Source organism: Canis lupus, chromosome 18, assembly GCF_011100685.1.
Source record: "Canis lupus familiaris isolate Mischka breed German Shepherd chromosome 18, alternate assembly UU_Cfam_GSD_1.0, whole genome shotgun sequence".
NCBI lineage: Eukaryota > Metazoa > Chordata > Mammalia > Carnivora > Canidae > Canis > Canis lupus.
This window is the reverse complement of record NC_049239.1, coordinates 26587955-26601806: the sequence shown is the minus strand read 5'-3', so window position 1 is coordinate 26601806 and position 13852 is coordinate 26587955. Positions and strand designations below refer to the sequence as shown.

Sequence of the window (13852 nt, the reverse complement as noted above, 5' to 3'; positions counted from 1 at the left end):
TTACTCCAACTGATGATACCGAGAAGTAGAAAGGCTACAAAGCAAGAAGCACTTCTAAGCATTGCCGACGGGATGCTAGACTGTTCCGGCACCTTTAGGGAACAACTTAGCATTCCTTCATTATGTCGGACATTTGCATGTCTTGTAAGCCAGCAGTCCTACCTACCGCCAGGTATCTACTCTAGACTAGAGAAACTCTGCACATTATTTTGCAACAAGAAACCTAAAAACAGGAAGTAACTCAGAGCCCCCATCTATGAAAAATGGATAAATACATTACAGTATGTTCACTTAGTGGACATTTAATTGTGTAGCAAATTGAATGAGCTAAAGCTACACACAACATGGATGAATTCTAGAAATCAGAGTGTTGAGTAAGAACTTCAAGTCCCAGAAGCCTCCTTACACTATTACACGACTTCTGTAATGCACAGGAAGGGAGTACACTGAGTATGACACCGTTGAAGCAAATATGTGTGCATGTGTGTACGCAATGGAACGGTGTTTTAAAAAGCAATGGAGGGATCCCTGGGTGGCGCAGCGGTTTGGCGCCTGCCTTTGGCCCAGGGCGCGATCCTGGAGACCCGGGATCGAATCCCACGTCGGGCTCCCGGTGCATGGAGCCTGCTTCTCCCTCTGCCTGTGTCTCTGCCTCTCTCTCTCTCTCTCTCCCCCCCCCCCCCCCCGTGTGACTATCATAAAAAAAAATTTTTTTAAATAAAAAATAAATAAATAAATAAAAATAAAAAGCAATGGAATAACGAACACAGCCTTTAGGACAGTGTGTGCCTCTGGAGAAAAGGCGAGAGATGGGAATAGTGTAAGAACGTTCATTCTTGACTAGGGTGGCAGCTTCTGGGACAGTCATTTTATGTTTTACAGCATAAGTATGTTTATGTAATCGTTTATTATGTGCATAGATAATTATATAAATATGCTCTTTCATATATATGAAATATTGACATTAAAAAAAGATAACTTTAGTTTGAAAAAGAATCCTTGAGAAGCCAGTCTAAAGGACGAAGTCCCTAAGAAGGGGGAATAAATCGGGCAGCTTCAGGTTGCTCCGAAGCAGCCCTCCGTGCCGGGAGGCAGGCAAGGGAACGATGCCAACACGTGTTATTCAAAGAAAGAAAGAATGAACCGTGGCTTTACATTCAGCCAGCAGTCCTGCAGGTACGAAGGCCGCAAAGTTTTGAACACATAGGGCTACCATAACAAAGCACCACAGACGGGGTACCTGAAACGGTGGAAATGTGTTCTCACCCATTGTGGAGCCCCCGGGCCCGGGACCTGGGGTGGCTTTCCTCTGAGGCTCCCCTCAGCTGCAGGTGGCTAGCCTCCCGCTGTCCTCCGCACCCAGGACCCTGAAGTCTCTTCCTCTTCTATAAATCCTTCATATAAACCCAGTCTTACTGGATTAAGGCCTCACACTTTAATTTAATTACCTCCTTAAAGACCTTATCTCCAAATACAGTTACATCCTGAGGTACGAGAGGCTGAGATTTCAACCTGTGAATCTTGGTGGAGCGCAGTGCAGCCCATGCCAACAATCTCAGAGTACCGTTCCCACCAACAGTATTGGGCTGAACCTCAACCAACCACCAGATAATTGGGGAAACCACCCAAAAGTAATGTCAGTGATCAATTAATGTATTTAAGTGCACAACCAATAGGAAAACAAACGTGGGGAATAGGGTGATAGAACAGAATGTAAATACTGTAATGCCCTGACAATGAAGAATGATTAAATCACCAAGAAATTAGATTGGAAGAAAGAAAGAAGGTAGAAAGCAGGGGAAGTTTTCTGATTGCTTCATCTGTAATGGCTGGGAGTAAGAGACCACGCATCCAAAGGGGCAAATGAAATAGATGGGAAAATCCACAATCTAACCTAAATTAAGTACTGAAATTTTGTATATGGTAAAAGTAGCATCTCACTGGGGGAAGAGAGATGAATTATTTGTTAAGTTTTATTGAGACAACCTAGTAACCTGGGAAAATTAAAATTGGATCTCTGTCTTTTATACCGAGTTAAATTTCAAAGGGATCAAGGATTAAAATGTAAAAAATGAAACTATAAAAATGTCTAGGGGAAAAAACATGGTAAAATTTCTTGATAAACGTGAAGTAAGCAAGATCTTGTCAGCTACAACTGAAAATCCAGAAGCCATCTGAATTAATAAGCTGGGGATCCCTGGGTGGCTCAGCAGTTTGGCACCCGCCTTCGGCCCAGGGCCTGATCGTGGAGACCGGGGATCAAGTCCCACGTCGGGCTCCCTGGATGCAGCCTGCTTCTCTCTCTCTGCCTGTGTCTCTGCCTCTCATGAATAAATAAATAAAATCTTCTTTAAAAAAATTAATAAGCTGAACTATTTAGAAATCAGAACCTACATCACACAAAAAAACCATAGGTCCAAAGGCAGACTCCAGGAAACTGAGGGACTGTATCTGTGATTCATACCACAGACAAGGGACTATCTCCCTAGTACGTATATGTATATAAGGAAATTTTTTAAATAGATGAAATAAAGACCTTACAGAAAAGCGAACAAAATGTAAGAACAGATACTTCACAGAAAAGAAATACAAAGAGCTGTCAAACATGAAAGGTGGTCCGTTCCACTCGTAAGAGAAATGCATATTTAAACCCCATTTTTTATCTCCTAACGGAGTCGAAGAGTTTAACACTGTGGTGAGGCTGTAAGGAAACAGGGACCCAGGTACTTTCTGGTGGGTGATTAAATTGTCGCGAGCGTATGGGGAGCTGTGTGTGCTGATGACACACATATCCCCGTGTCCACATCTGGAGTTGAATCCTCTCGGTTTCGACTCAGGTCACGATCTCAGCACCTGGAGGCCAGGCCTAGCCCTGAGCCCGCGTCAGGGTCTGCACTCAGCAGAGGCTGCTTGAGATTCTCTCTCCCTCTGCCCTTCCTGCTCATGCTCGTGCTCTCTCTCCGTCTCTCCCTCTCTTCCTCCCCTCTCCCTCTCTCTCCCTTTCTCCCTCCCCTCTCCCTCTCTCTCTGTCCCTCAAATCTTAAAAAAAAAAAAAGCAGAGTGCAAATGATTGTTACCTCTTACATAAAAGTAATACGTTGCCTCATAGAGAAAGTGGGGAGTATAAGCCTATATTCGTATTTGCTTACATAACCTGTAAAGAAATCCTAGAAAGGGGATCCCTGGGTGGCGCAGCGGTTTGGCGCCTGCCTTTGGCCCGGGGCGCGATCCTGGAGACCCGGGATCGAATCCCACGTCGGGCTCCCGGTGCATGGAGCCTGCTTCTCCCTCTGCCTATGTCTCTGCGCCTCTCTCTCTCTCTCTGTGACTATCATAAATAAATAAAAATTTAAAAAAAAGAAAAAAAAGAAATCCTAGAAAGTTCCATAGGACCAAAAACTAAAATAGTGTTTCCTTGTGTCCAATAGAGACAGGAAAGAGCGGGAGAGTTTTCACTTACAACTTCATGTAATTTCTGGTCTTTGAAACATGCAAACGAGTTACCTGTTCAAAAAGTTCAGTGAATTTTTTTTTAATAAGTTAATTTAAATCCAAAAGAACACTCGCGGGAAGGAAGCTGCCATGTGCGGTTGAGCGAATTCGGGCCAGACCTTCAGCCCCGGAGCTGCAGTGTCCTCACGCGGAGGGGGGACGCAGGCGGCGGCCCGGGTGGTGCTCCTGCTTGGAGCCTCGGGGCTCGCCGGCCCCTTGCTGAGCCCCGGCCTCACGGCCTGTGCTTTCGTCCCTTCGCAGAACCAGACTTCCTGGGTGCTCTCCAGCATGGCAGCCCTCTACTGGAGAGTGAAGGGCCAAGGAAAGAAGGCCATCGACTGCCTCCGCCAGGCCCTGCACTACGCGCCACACCAGATGAAGGTGAGCTGCAGCCCCGCTCCCGCGCTCCTGTGCTCAGCCCGAGTGGGAAGGGCCTGGGGGCTTGGGGGGGCCTGGGGGCCTCGAGGATGCCCACCTCGGCCCGGCCCTGTAGGCACGCCGGCTGCGCAGCCTGTCCCGGGGCCTGGGGGTCTCGCTGCCACCGCCGCTCGCGTCCAGACCCGAAGCAGCCTCCGTGGCGTCCGGTGATCGGCCATTCCTGGCCCTTGACTCGTCCTTCTCCACAAAAACAAAGGCCCTGCGGCTCCGGGTCACCTCGACCTTTTCACAAATGCCGGTTGTCACTGTGGGTCCGCAGACTGGCTGGGGCCCGGAGGCCGCTTCACGCACGGGATGCCCGGGCCCTGCGCTCCACGCTCTGAGGGGCACCGGGGGCCCAGCGGCGCAGCCTCTACCCTCGGCCCAGGCCGGGGCCCCGGGTCCCGGGATCGAGTGCCGCGTCGGGCCCGCAGGCAGCTGCTGCTCCCTCCGCCGGGGTGTCTGCCTCTGTGTCTCACGGGTGAATAGATGAAATCTTTAGGGAACACAGACACTCGGTACGACAGCAGGCCTCCCGGTGCGGCCCGGGACGGTGTCGGCCGGGGACGGCCTGCCCCGGTGCAAACCGGCGCCTTCACTAAGCAGCTTGCTTACTCGGTTGACTCTTCTGCCTTGTGTTTTGAGGCAGGACTTGCCCAGTGAAGGGAGTGACGCGCCGGTTTACTCCCACGTGAGCCCTGCATGGGCCCCGAGCGAGCAGGCCACAGGGGCTGCCCAGGAAAGCTGGCCGCGCTCTTCGTGACCAGGATGCCCGGCCACGAGAGCCCAAAACCCACATCCTTTCCTTCTCGCCCCTGTCCTCCCGCCGCAGGACGTGCCCCTCATTAGCCTGGCCAACATCCTGCACAACGCCAGGCTCTGGAACGACGCCGTCATAGTAGCCACCATGGCCGTGGAGATCGCGCCACACTTCGCCGTCAACCACTTCACGCTAGGCAACGTCTACGTGGCGATGGTGAGCGTGGAGGGGCGTGTGGCAGCCCTGGCTGTCCCCCCGGTCCTGGGCCTCGCTGTCCTCAGTCCTGGGCCTGGCTGTCCCCCTGTCCTGGGCCTCGCTGTCCCCCCGTCCTGGGCCTGGCTGTCCCCCCGGTCCTGGGCCTGGCTGTCCCCCTGTCCTGGGCCTCGCTGTCCCCCCGTCCTGGGCCTGGCTGTCCCCCCGGTCCTGGGCCTGGCTCTCCCCCTGGCGCACCTCTGTTTTCAGATGTCTCGTGACCTTGTCCACAGCCTCCAGGTTCCTATGTGTCCTGTGTCTCTCCATCATCAGTGCCACCAAAGGGCACTTTATGGCTGAGGGGTTTGTGAAGTAAAAAGAAAATAGTGATGAAATTCACTGCTTATTTCACTTAGTGAAATCTAAGTATTTGCAACTGTGTAGCTCCTCCCGGAAAGTTGAACACTAACAGGAGAGTCGGATTTACCTAGTTTTCTGGAAGCATTACCTGTTCCAGAAAACCTTACCTAACACTCCGCGTGGACATCAGCACTCGTGCCCTCCTGCTTTCAGGCTCGGCTTCGTACCTGTCACTGCACTTTCAAGGCCCTGTGCATGTCTCCACCATATTTTCACCTTGTTTTATAATTTTTTAAGTATCTGTCTCTCCCCCCGGACGCTGAGCACCTCAGGAAAAAGACACCTTCCATCTTTCTGTTCCTAGCCCTTCACAGGGCTCGGCACACGCGAGGTCTGTGTATGAACGTGTAATGAGCGATGACGTGCCACTAGTTTCGTGGTGATACTATAGAGAAAATGGCAAAGCCCTCATCTAGAACCCTCATTCTGGTCAGGAACAGCTACTGATTTCAGAACCTAAAATCCCAGGGGTCCCCCAAAAGCTGTCATGGCTGAATTTAACACGAGAATCGTGCCACGCACTTTCATCTGAAGCTTGCATCCCACACGGGGCTCTTCCCAAGGTTCTCTCCATAAAGGTTAATAGAATGAGTGACTTGATGCTGTAAGTTTACGTGTCATCCTTGACTTGAAAGGCAGCGAGTATAATTTGGCCAGGTAGGTGCTGCTGAACGTGCAGATTTCCCTCTGCTGCTTAAAATTGAAGAATCTATTTTTGTCTCCAGTAAATGTGAAAGTTGCTACTATGAACGAGGAATTCTGCCGAAGGAGTCACTTAACCGTTTGGTTTGGGCTCTTCTTTGAGAGTCTTGGACTCGGGGCAGCCCGGGTGGCTCGTGGTTTAGCGCCGCCTGCAGCCCGGGGCCTGATCCTGGAGATCCAGGATCGAGTCCCACATCGGGCTCCCTGCATGGGGCCTGCTTCTCCCTCTGCCTGTGTCTCTGCCTCTCTCTCTGTGTGTGTCTCTCATGGATAAAAAAATAAAATCTTAGAAAAAAGAAAAAGAAATAGCAAAATGGCAGAAGTAAATTTTTAAAAAAAGTCTTGGTCTCAGCCAAACATGAACGCCTTCAGTATGACAGTGATCATTTCCAAACGATGCTCATATTTTTAAATGCTCAGGAGAACCAAAAACTGTTTCAAACTCTACAGTAAGTGACTTTGAGACACTTGACTTCCAGCTCCCTAGCTATAATAGGAAACTCAGGCAGATGAACGAGGAGCACCTGGCAGGCATAGTTCTTGGGGTTTCTGTGCAGATGAGACAGAGGCACAGGGCCTGGCCCGCGGCCAGAGCTCGGTAGTGTTGGTCCACTCTTGCCCCCGCGTCCAGCCTGTGCACGGCTCCCCCCTCCCCGGGTTCCCGGGCTCCCAGGCTCCAGGCTCACTGTCTGTGTGGTGGGGACCTTGGAGGTGGTGCTCCTGCCAGGCCTCGGTTTCCTCAGAGACAGGGACCCGCTGAGGAGGCGCTGCAGGGTCGCTGTCAGCATGGAGGAAACGGTGGCGTCCAGAGGCGGGCGGTGGCAGCACGTCTCATGTCTGTCCCTTGCCCCTCACAGGAAGAGTTTGAGAAGGCCCTGGTGTGGTATGAATCGACGCTGAAGCTGCAGCCTGAGTTTGTCCCGGCCAAGAACCGAATCCAGACCATCCAGTGTCACCTAATGCTGAAGAAGGGACGGCGCTCCCCTTAGGGTACCCCTCCTTTCCTCCTCCCTCCCTCGCTCCCTCGCTCTCTCCTCTTTCTTCTCATGCTCTTCAAAAAAAGAGTAAGAAAAGAACCCAGTCATTGTCAGTATCTAATGATGTGTGTGAAAATAACCGGGTAAGACTTACAACGGGACTTTTACATAAGTGGGAATTGGTTCGTTTTGGGTTTTTAAGTTGCTTCTTTCCCCCAGCCAACCTCCGACACAAATTTCTCAAAAGGAAAATGCAGCAGAAAGATAACTGTGTAAATACTGAGCCAGGACATTTCTGGAGCTGTGCAAAACCTCGATGCCTTTAGGGCTTCTCTCGGTGGTCCCTCCACCGCCTCCTCTTTGGCAGAGGACAAAAGCGCCGCACCTGCCCCGCTTCCCGCCGTAGCCTCTGTTGTCCGTGGGACCTGCCAAAGCCCGCCTGGTGCCAGTGAGAAGCCGTGTCGTGCGCTCTGTGCGTTAGATCCATGCAGTCCCCAGTCGTGTCCGTTCCCGGCTGCTGTGTTACAAACTCTCAGAGGTAGTTTGCAGGGGAGGAAGGGGAAATGATTTTTAAAACAAAATATTGACAACAACAAAAACTCTTAGGATCACCTGACCTTTGTAATGTTATTTATGTTGGGGAGGGAGGGGGGCCGAGAAGGGGAAATCAGCGGTGTACAACATCTATATCATTTGTACTTTAATTACAAGTCACAAGGAAACAATAAGTTGAAATCCTATATAACAGGTTTATATATATAGAATATGTATATTTGAAGCCCTCTACAGACTGAGTCTATGTTTTACTAATTCTTTGTTCGCTGTGTTACCCATCTTGGAATACGGTGTGAGTGTCCGCTTCCTCTCCCTGAGGCCTTCCAGCTTGGCCCCTCAGGAGAGAGCGATGCGCCAAGGTTGAGTGTTTCCGCACAAGGCTTTTACCTCTGGTCCCAGGAGAATCAGAAACTCCAGACATTTTGGAATCTTCAAGGGCACATACTGAGAACAAAAATAAAAGTTGTTTATGAGCAAAATAGGTCCGCAGCGTGGTTTTTTCTCTCAAATTGGGCTAAGGTGGACAGCCCAGAAGCCAACGATGCTCCGGCTCTGACTCGCTCGAGTCCCGGGTGGTCTCTGTCACCACCGCAGGATGAGCAGAGAAACGGCCCATCCCTGGGTTTTGTGGCTGGTGGACCTGTCCGCATACTGCGTCTGCCTGGGAAGGCTGCACGGTCAGCACATGCTCAGGGTCGGTGCATGCCTGACCTTCCGGGAGGGGGAGCAGTCTGAGCACCGGGGCCCCGCCCCTCGGGTGGGCACTGATGCGCAGCTGATCCAGGTAGGCGACACGGAGGCCAGCACGCTAGCCTGCTGGTGGACGTCGGCCCTTGTCAGCAGAGGTCTTCAGTCCTGCCAGCAAATCCGCCCAGATCTAGAAATTCCTCTTTCCTTCATGTTAAGAGTCTTATTCCAAGTCTAGACCCTGATTCGCGTTTGCTTCCAACAGGGAGTCCTGGCCTGGGAGGTGAGGAGCTGGCCCCTTGAGAGCATTTAACAGAGATGCCACCCGAAGAGACTTACCTGTTTGTCACCTTGGTGGATTTCTTCCCTTCTGTTGTCCTGCTCACCAGCTCTTAGCTGTGTCTAGTCTCCTGCTCGTCCCTTGGAATGCTCATGGCAGTGATGGTGTCTTTCGCTTGTAGGATTTCCGCGTGGCTCTTTTTCATCATCTCTACCCGCTTGTGTTTTGTGACCTCGCCTGGTTCTGTGGCCGCGAGTCTTTAACAACCTACACATTTTCAGATTCTTACTTTTCAAATCACTATTATTTCTTGTTCATCAGGAATGAATTCTGCTTGTTGGGCATGTGGACTGCTGACCTCAGAATGCTGAGGATCCCTGGTTCTCAGTTGGTGAATCTCTGCTCTTCTCTATCCTCTCACATCCTGGGTGATCTCACCCACTTAACGCAGCTTCAGATCCTGTCTCCATGCTTACGACCTCCAAGATCCTACCTCAAGCACAGATCGCCTCTGCTAGCCCGAAATTCATTATCCAACTGCCTGCCCCAGATCTTCACATGGTCCCAAACCATTCCTTATGCTCCCCAAAGATTCTTGTCTAGCTTTGGTCTTCGCATCTGAGTTCCTTGCTTCTAATTAATCGGGTCCAAAAAATCTTAGAGTAATTATAACTCCTGTTAAAACATAAGTCAGATTTTGTCATTACTCTTCTTAAAACCAGTGAGTTGTAGGGGATACCCGGATGGCTCAGTGGTTTAGCGCCTGCCTTTAGCCCAGGGCACAATCCTGGAGACCCAGGATGGAGTCCCACATCGGGCTCCCTGCATGGAGCCTGCTTCTCCCTCTGCCTTTGTCCTGCCTCTCTCTGGGTCTCTCATGAATAAATAATCTTAAAAAAAAAAAAATGAGTTGCAATAACATAAAGCCTTACCCAAAAAACCGATCTTGCTCACTTCTCTGGCTTCATCTATTATTCTCCCTCTTACTTTTCAGCCACACTGACCTCCTATTTTGAAACTTCCATCATGCTCCTGCCTCAGAGCATCTGCCTTTGCTCTTCCCTTTATCTGAAATGCTCTTCCCCCAAAAAACCCATTTGACTCACCTCAGCATGAATGTGGGCCTTCCCAGGTCATGATATTTTAAATTGTGACCTCGGCCTCCACTATGTCCTAATCCCCTTTCCTGCTTTACTTCTCCATAACTTGAATCGTTACCGAGTCTGCTGTGCATATTTATTGTCTATCTCTCCCAACCTAAAAGTAAGCTCCAACTGCAAAGATTTTATCTTTTTTAATTTAAATCCAAGGGAGTCAGCATACAGTGTAGTAAGTTTTTAACTGTCTTGTACCCTGATGTATCTCTAACCCCTGATACACGGTAGAGCAGAGAAAGCTGTTGAGGTGATTAATGAGTGGTGCTGGACTTCCTCATATGTTTCATATCTTGTGTCCTTATTTTTTTCTTAAAGATTTTATTTATTCATGACAGACAGAGAGGCAGAGGGAGAAGCAGGCTCCCTGGGGGAGGCTGATGCGGTACTCGATCCCAGGACCCCGGGGTCACACCCTGGGCCAAAGGCAGCGCTCAACTGCTGAGTCACCCAAGTGTCCCTTGTGTCTTTATTCAGCAGGAATTAACATCTGAGGTAATCCCACAAGCACCTGGGGCTGAGGACACTGCCCTATAAAGGAAGTTTTTGAGCCGGTCTCTCCTGGGATCTCTACAAGGTCCAACACACCCTCCTGTCGCTTTCTGAGGGGTTTCCACACTGTGGAGGATGATTTCGGGCCCTACCGTCCCACAGGTAGGCGGCTGAGGGGTCCTGATATTTAACCTGGGGGACAGGGCCTCGTCTCCCACTCCCAGCCCTCTATGGAACCGAACAGCACTGCATCTTGGCCTGAAGGCCTCAGGCTTTGTGAGCTGCCGTGTGACAGGTGGAGGGTGGGGGCCCCCGGGCATGCTCCACGGCTCCCAGGGCGAGGAGGGGGAGATAGCAGCTCTGTACTGCAGGTGACCACTCCCCAAGGAAATCCGGGGGCTTCCCCGGGGAACAGGGCCCTGGCGGGAGCCGCACATCTACCAACACACAGGAGTTCTGTTCTTCCCGAGGGCTCAGCGGGGGGGAAGCTTCCAGGCGCACTGGCTTGGAGCAGGCTCCCATTTCGTGCAGAGTTCACATCCTCCAGGGAAGGCAGGCCCTCCCCGCTCGTATGCGGGCCTGTCCGGGAGCCGGTGTCCCAAGGTGCCCAGCCCCTTCAGGGAGGTACCGCTTCCCACTGGAAAGAGGCGCTGACCCTTCGGGAGGAGGGCCCAGCACCGCCTTCCCGCGCACCGTCGTAGAAATGGGGGAGAGCCTGGGGCCTCTGCGGGCATGTCCAGGAAGCCAGAGGCCCCCCCATCCTCCGTCGGCAGAACCGGGAGGCCCGGGCCCCAGGGGTCAGGCACCAGGCCGGCTTCCACCCGTTACCCTCCAAGTCCTGCAGGTGGCAGCTGGACACCAGGCTGAGGACCAACCGAGGTGAGCAGAGCGCATTGGGGCGGTCACCGACCACCATCCAGGGCACCCCGCTGCAGGGGAGGGGAGGGGAGAGGAGGGCCGCCGAGCCTCTACCCCCTCTTACCTGGCGCATCCCAAGGGCCTCAAGTGCAAGGTCATGGCACCGAGACAGGTGCCCCCTGGGGGCCCCGAGTGGATGGGCCGCTGGGCCCTGGCTCCGCTTGCCGTGTCCTTTCTGGGGACCCTTCCTGGGCCGGGGAGCCGTGCGCAGTGGCACAGGCCTGGGCAGGTGCCCGCTGGTATCACTATCTGCAGGCCTGGGGCTGCCACTGCTCCCATGGGCCCCTCCCGGCGGCAACGTTCGCGACCTTGTCTCTCGCGCGCACATGCACCTGGATCATCCCCTGGACATGGGGCTCCCAGGAACCGGGGTGCCCCAGTGCACAGGCAGGTGGGCACCAGGTGGACGGAGGGGGCCGTCGCCCACGGAAAGCGGGTCACAGCGCCCAGGCCCAGGCGGGCAGCCTGGAGCCGCAGCACCACGGCCTCACCTGTACCGGCAGCAACCCCCCCCACGGGCCTTACCTGTGCCTGCATCACCCCACCCCCCCAAGGCAGCCTGCGGAGGCCGCAGAAGAGCAGAGGGCACCAGGGAAGAGTGTCCATCAGCCAAGGCCCTGGTCCCCTCCCCGGGGACAGATGGCCCCAAGAGCAGGTCCCCCTCCCTGGGACACCTCTTCCCAGACTCAGCCAAGAGCCCCAGGAGGCCTCCCGGGGCCTCTGTCATCAAGAGGCAGAGGAGGGGACACAGGCCACGGGGTCACCTTGCCGACATCGCTCCGCCCGCATCCCCGGGGTAGGGGTGGCCCAGGACCTGGCTGGGCCGCCTCGGATCACCGCCGCAGGGCCCCTGCTGCTGGCCCGGCCTGGGGGTATTCCACTAGCACTCGGTCATCTCCGGCTGCTCCATCCTTGCTGGCGAAGCAGAGCTGGAGGCTGCAGCCCACGCCCATGCCCGCGCCCTTCAGCGTCTGGTGGACTGGCTCTGGGCGAGGACCAGGCTGTGCTGCCAGCCCAGGGAGGCTGTCAGCGCCCTGGCTCCCCCCTTCCGTCGGCCGTCCGCACCCCGGCTGCCTGGGCCCGGCCGCACGCGGAAGAGGGCTCTTACCAAAAAGGCACGCACCCCAAAACGTGAACCGTCGGGGGCAGGACCCGATGTGGGTTCGGCCTGGCTCCACCGTGACTGCCTCCGAGCCCAGGCGACAGTCTGTACTGCTCACCGCCAGCCCGGCCCGGTCAGCTCGTCCTGCAGCCAAGCCTGCAGAGGTCAGCAGGAGCTTGCACACAGCAGGTGCCCTGTAAGTACGCCGGGGGGCGGGGGGGGGGGATAGTTCGTGGAAGTCAGGAAATAGACGGAGTCTGAGGCCAAAGTATTTCCCAGCGGGTCCGCAGACTCCGTTCACCCGGTGGCGGTTCCTTCCATCCTGACCACAGACAGGAAAATAGGCCAGGACTCAGCGACAAGCAGCACCTGTCCCCTGTCCCCTGTCCCTGACCCGCGGCCTAAGAGCCGGCGCCCCTGCCCCCTGACCCGCGGCCTGAGGGCTGGCAGCAGGAAGGACGAGGGGAGACTCCCGCCGGGCCTCTGGGCCTCTCGCTCACACAACAGCGCCCAGACCAGGGCCAGTTGCTAGGAGAGCCGCAAGGTAGTGAGTGCCCCACACAACACTTGGAAAACGAGTTCGGAGCCAGGCGCGCTGGCGTCAGCTCGCAGGAGCCCGCAGGAACCGGTTGGCGTCATTCTCATTTATTCTTAAGAACCGTGACGATTGTTAACATCACCTCCCAACTTCATCTTCAGGGACGTCACTTTGGGAGCTTAAACTTGGCCATGTCGGGACTGCTGAAACCACGGAACCAGCAAACACTTTAAATCAGGCCTTTTTTTCTTTTCTGAGAGCCCGTTTACCAGCAAGCTGCTGGTGGTCCCCATCTCATCCTCAGTGACTTAGCTGTTGGGCTCCTGCAGGTATATCTTAGGGTTGGAGAACAATGGCAGATTGTGTAATGGAAATCACACTGTGATTACAATTGCAGGTGTTATTCTAGATCTGGTGTCTCCATTGTACCATATCCAGCCAACTTCTGATGCCTAACATGGTTAGAGGAGTGGATGGATGGATGGATGGATGGATGGATGGATGGATGGATGGATGGATGGTTAGATGTTTGGTTGGACAGATGGAGGGATGGACAGAGAGACGGATGGATGGTTGGATGGACGGTTGGATGGACAGATGGATGGGTGGATGGATAGATGGACGGTTAGATGGATGGACGGTTGGATGGATGGATGGTTGGATGGACAGACGGATGGACGGTTGGATGGATGGATGGACAGTTGGATGGATGGATGGTTGGATGGGTGGACAGTTGGATGGATGGACGAATGGATGGATGGATGGATGGATGGACGGACGGATGGGCGGATGGATGGATGATGGTTGGATGGATGGACGGTTGGACGGATGGGTGGACGGGTGGATGGTTGGATGGTGGTTGGATGGACGGATGGATGGATGGATGGATGGATGATGGTTGGATGGACGGATGGATGGATGGATGGATGGATGATGGTTGGATGGACGGATGGCTGGATGGATGGACAGTTGGATGGATGGTTGGATGGGTGGACAGTTGGATGGATGGATGGATGGACGGATGGATAGACAGTGGATGGATGGATGGATAGATGGATGGGCGGATGGATGGATGATGGTTGGATGGATGGACAGTTGGACGGATGGGTGGATGGTTGGATGGATGGGTGGATGGTTGGATGGATGGTTGGATGGACGGATGGACA

General features: G+C 53.6%; 2 protein-coding genes across 3 annotated transcripts in view; both read left to right on the top strand.

Moving 5' to 3' along the window:
- TTC17 (tetratricopeptide repeat domain 17) overlaps positions 1-7994 on the top strand; it is a 116558-nt gene extending 108564 nt beyond the window's left edge. For both annotated transcript variants that reach the window (XM_038562984.1, XM_038562983.1), the window contains 3 exons: positions 3754-3873; positions 4742-4885; positions 6841-7994. In XM_038562984.1, coding sequence (XP_038418912.1) covers positions 3754-3873; positions 4742-4885; positions 6841-6972 — 396 coding nt within the window. In that variant the 3' untranslated portion in view covers positions 6973-7994. The remainder of the gene's footprint in view (positions 1-3753; positions 3874-4741; positions 4886-6840) is intronic.
- A 2006-nt stretch (positions 7995-10000) lies between these two features.
- LOC111090806 (putative NAD(+)--arginine ADP-ribosyltransferase Mav) lies at positions 10001-12323 on the top strand. The gene is made up of 2 exons (XM_038562453.1): positions 10001-10290; positions 10902-12323. The coding sequence occupies exons 1-2, from the start codon at positions 10264-10266 to the stop codon at positions 11844-11846; spliced, it is 972 nt and encodes a 323-aa protein (XP_038418381.1). The 5' UTR covers positions 10001-10263; the 3' UTR covers positions 11847-12323.
- The last annotated feature ends 1529 nt before the right edge of the window (positions 12324-13852 follow it).

Coding starts and splice junctions, on each gene's coding strand:
- LOC111090806 (XM_038562453.1), top strand. CDS start 10,264: ATGATTTCGGGCCCTACCGTCCCACAG. Junction 10,291..10,901: donor CGGGCCCTACCGTCCCACAG/GTAGGCGGCTGA, acceptor CTCCGTCGGCAG/AACCGGGAGGCCCGGGCCCC.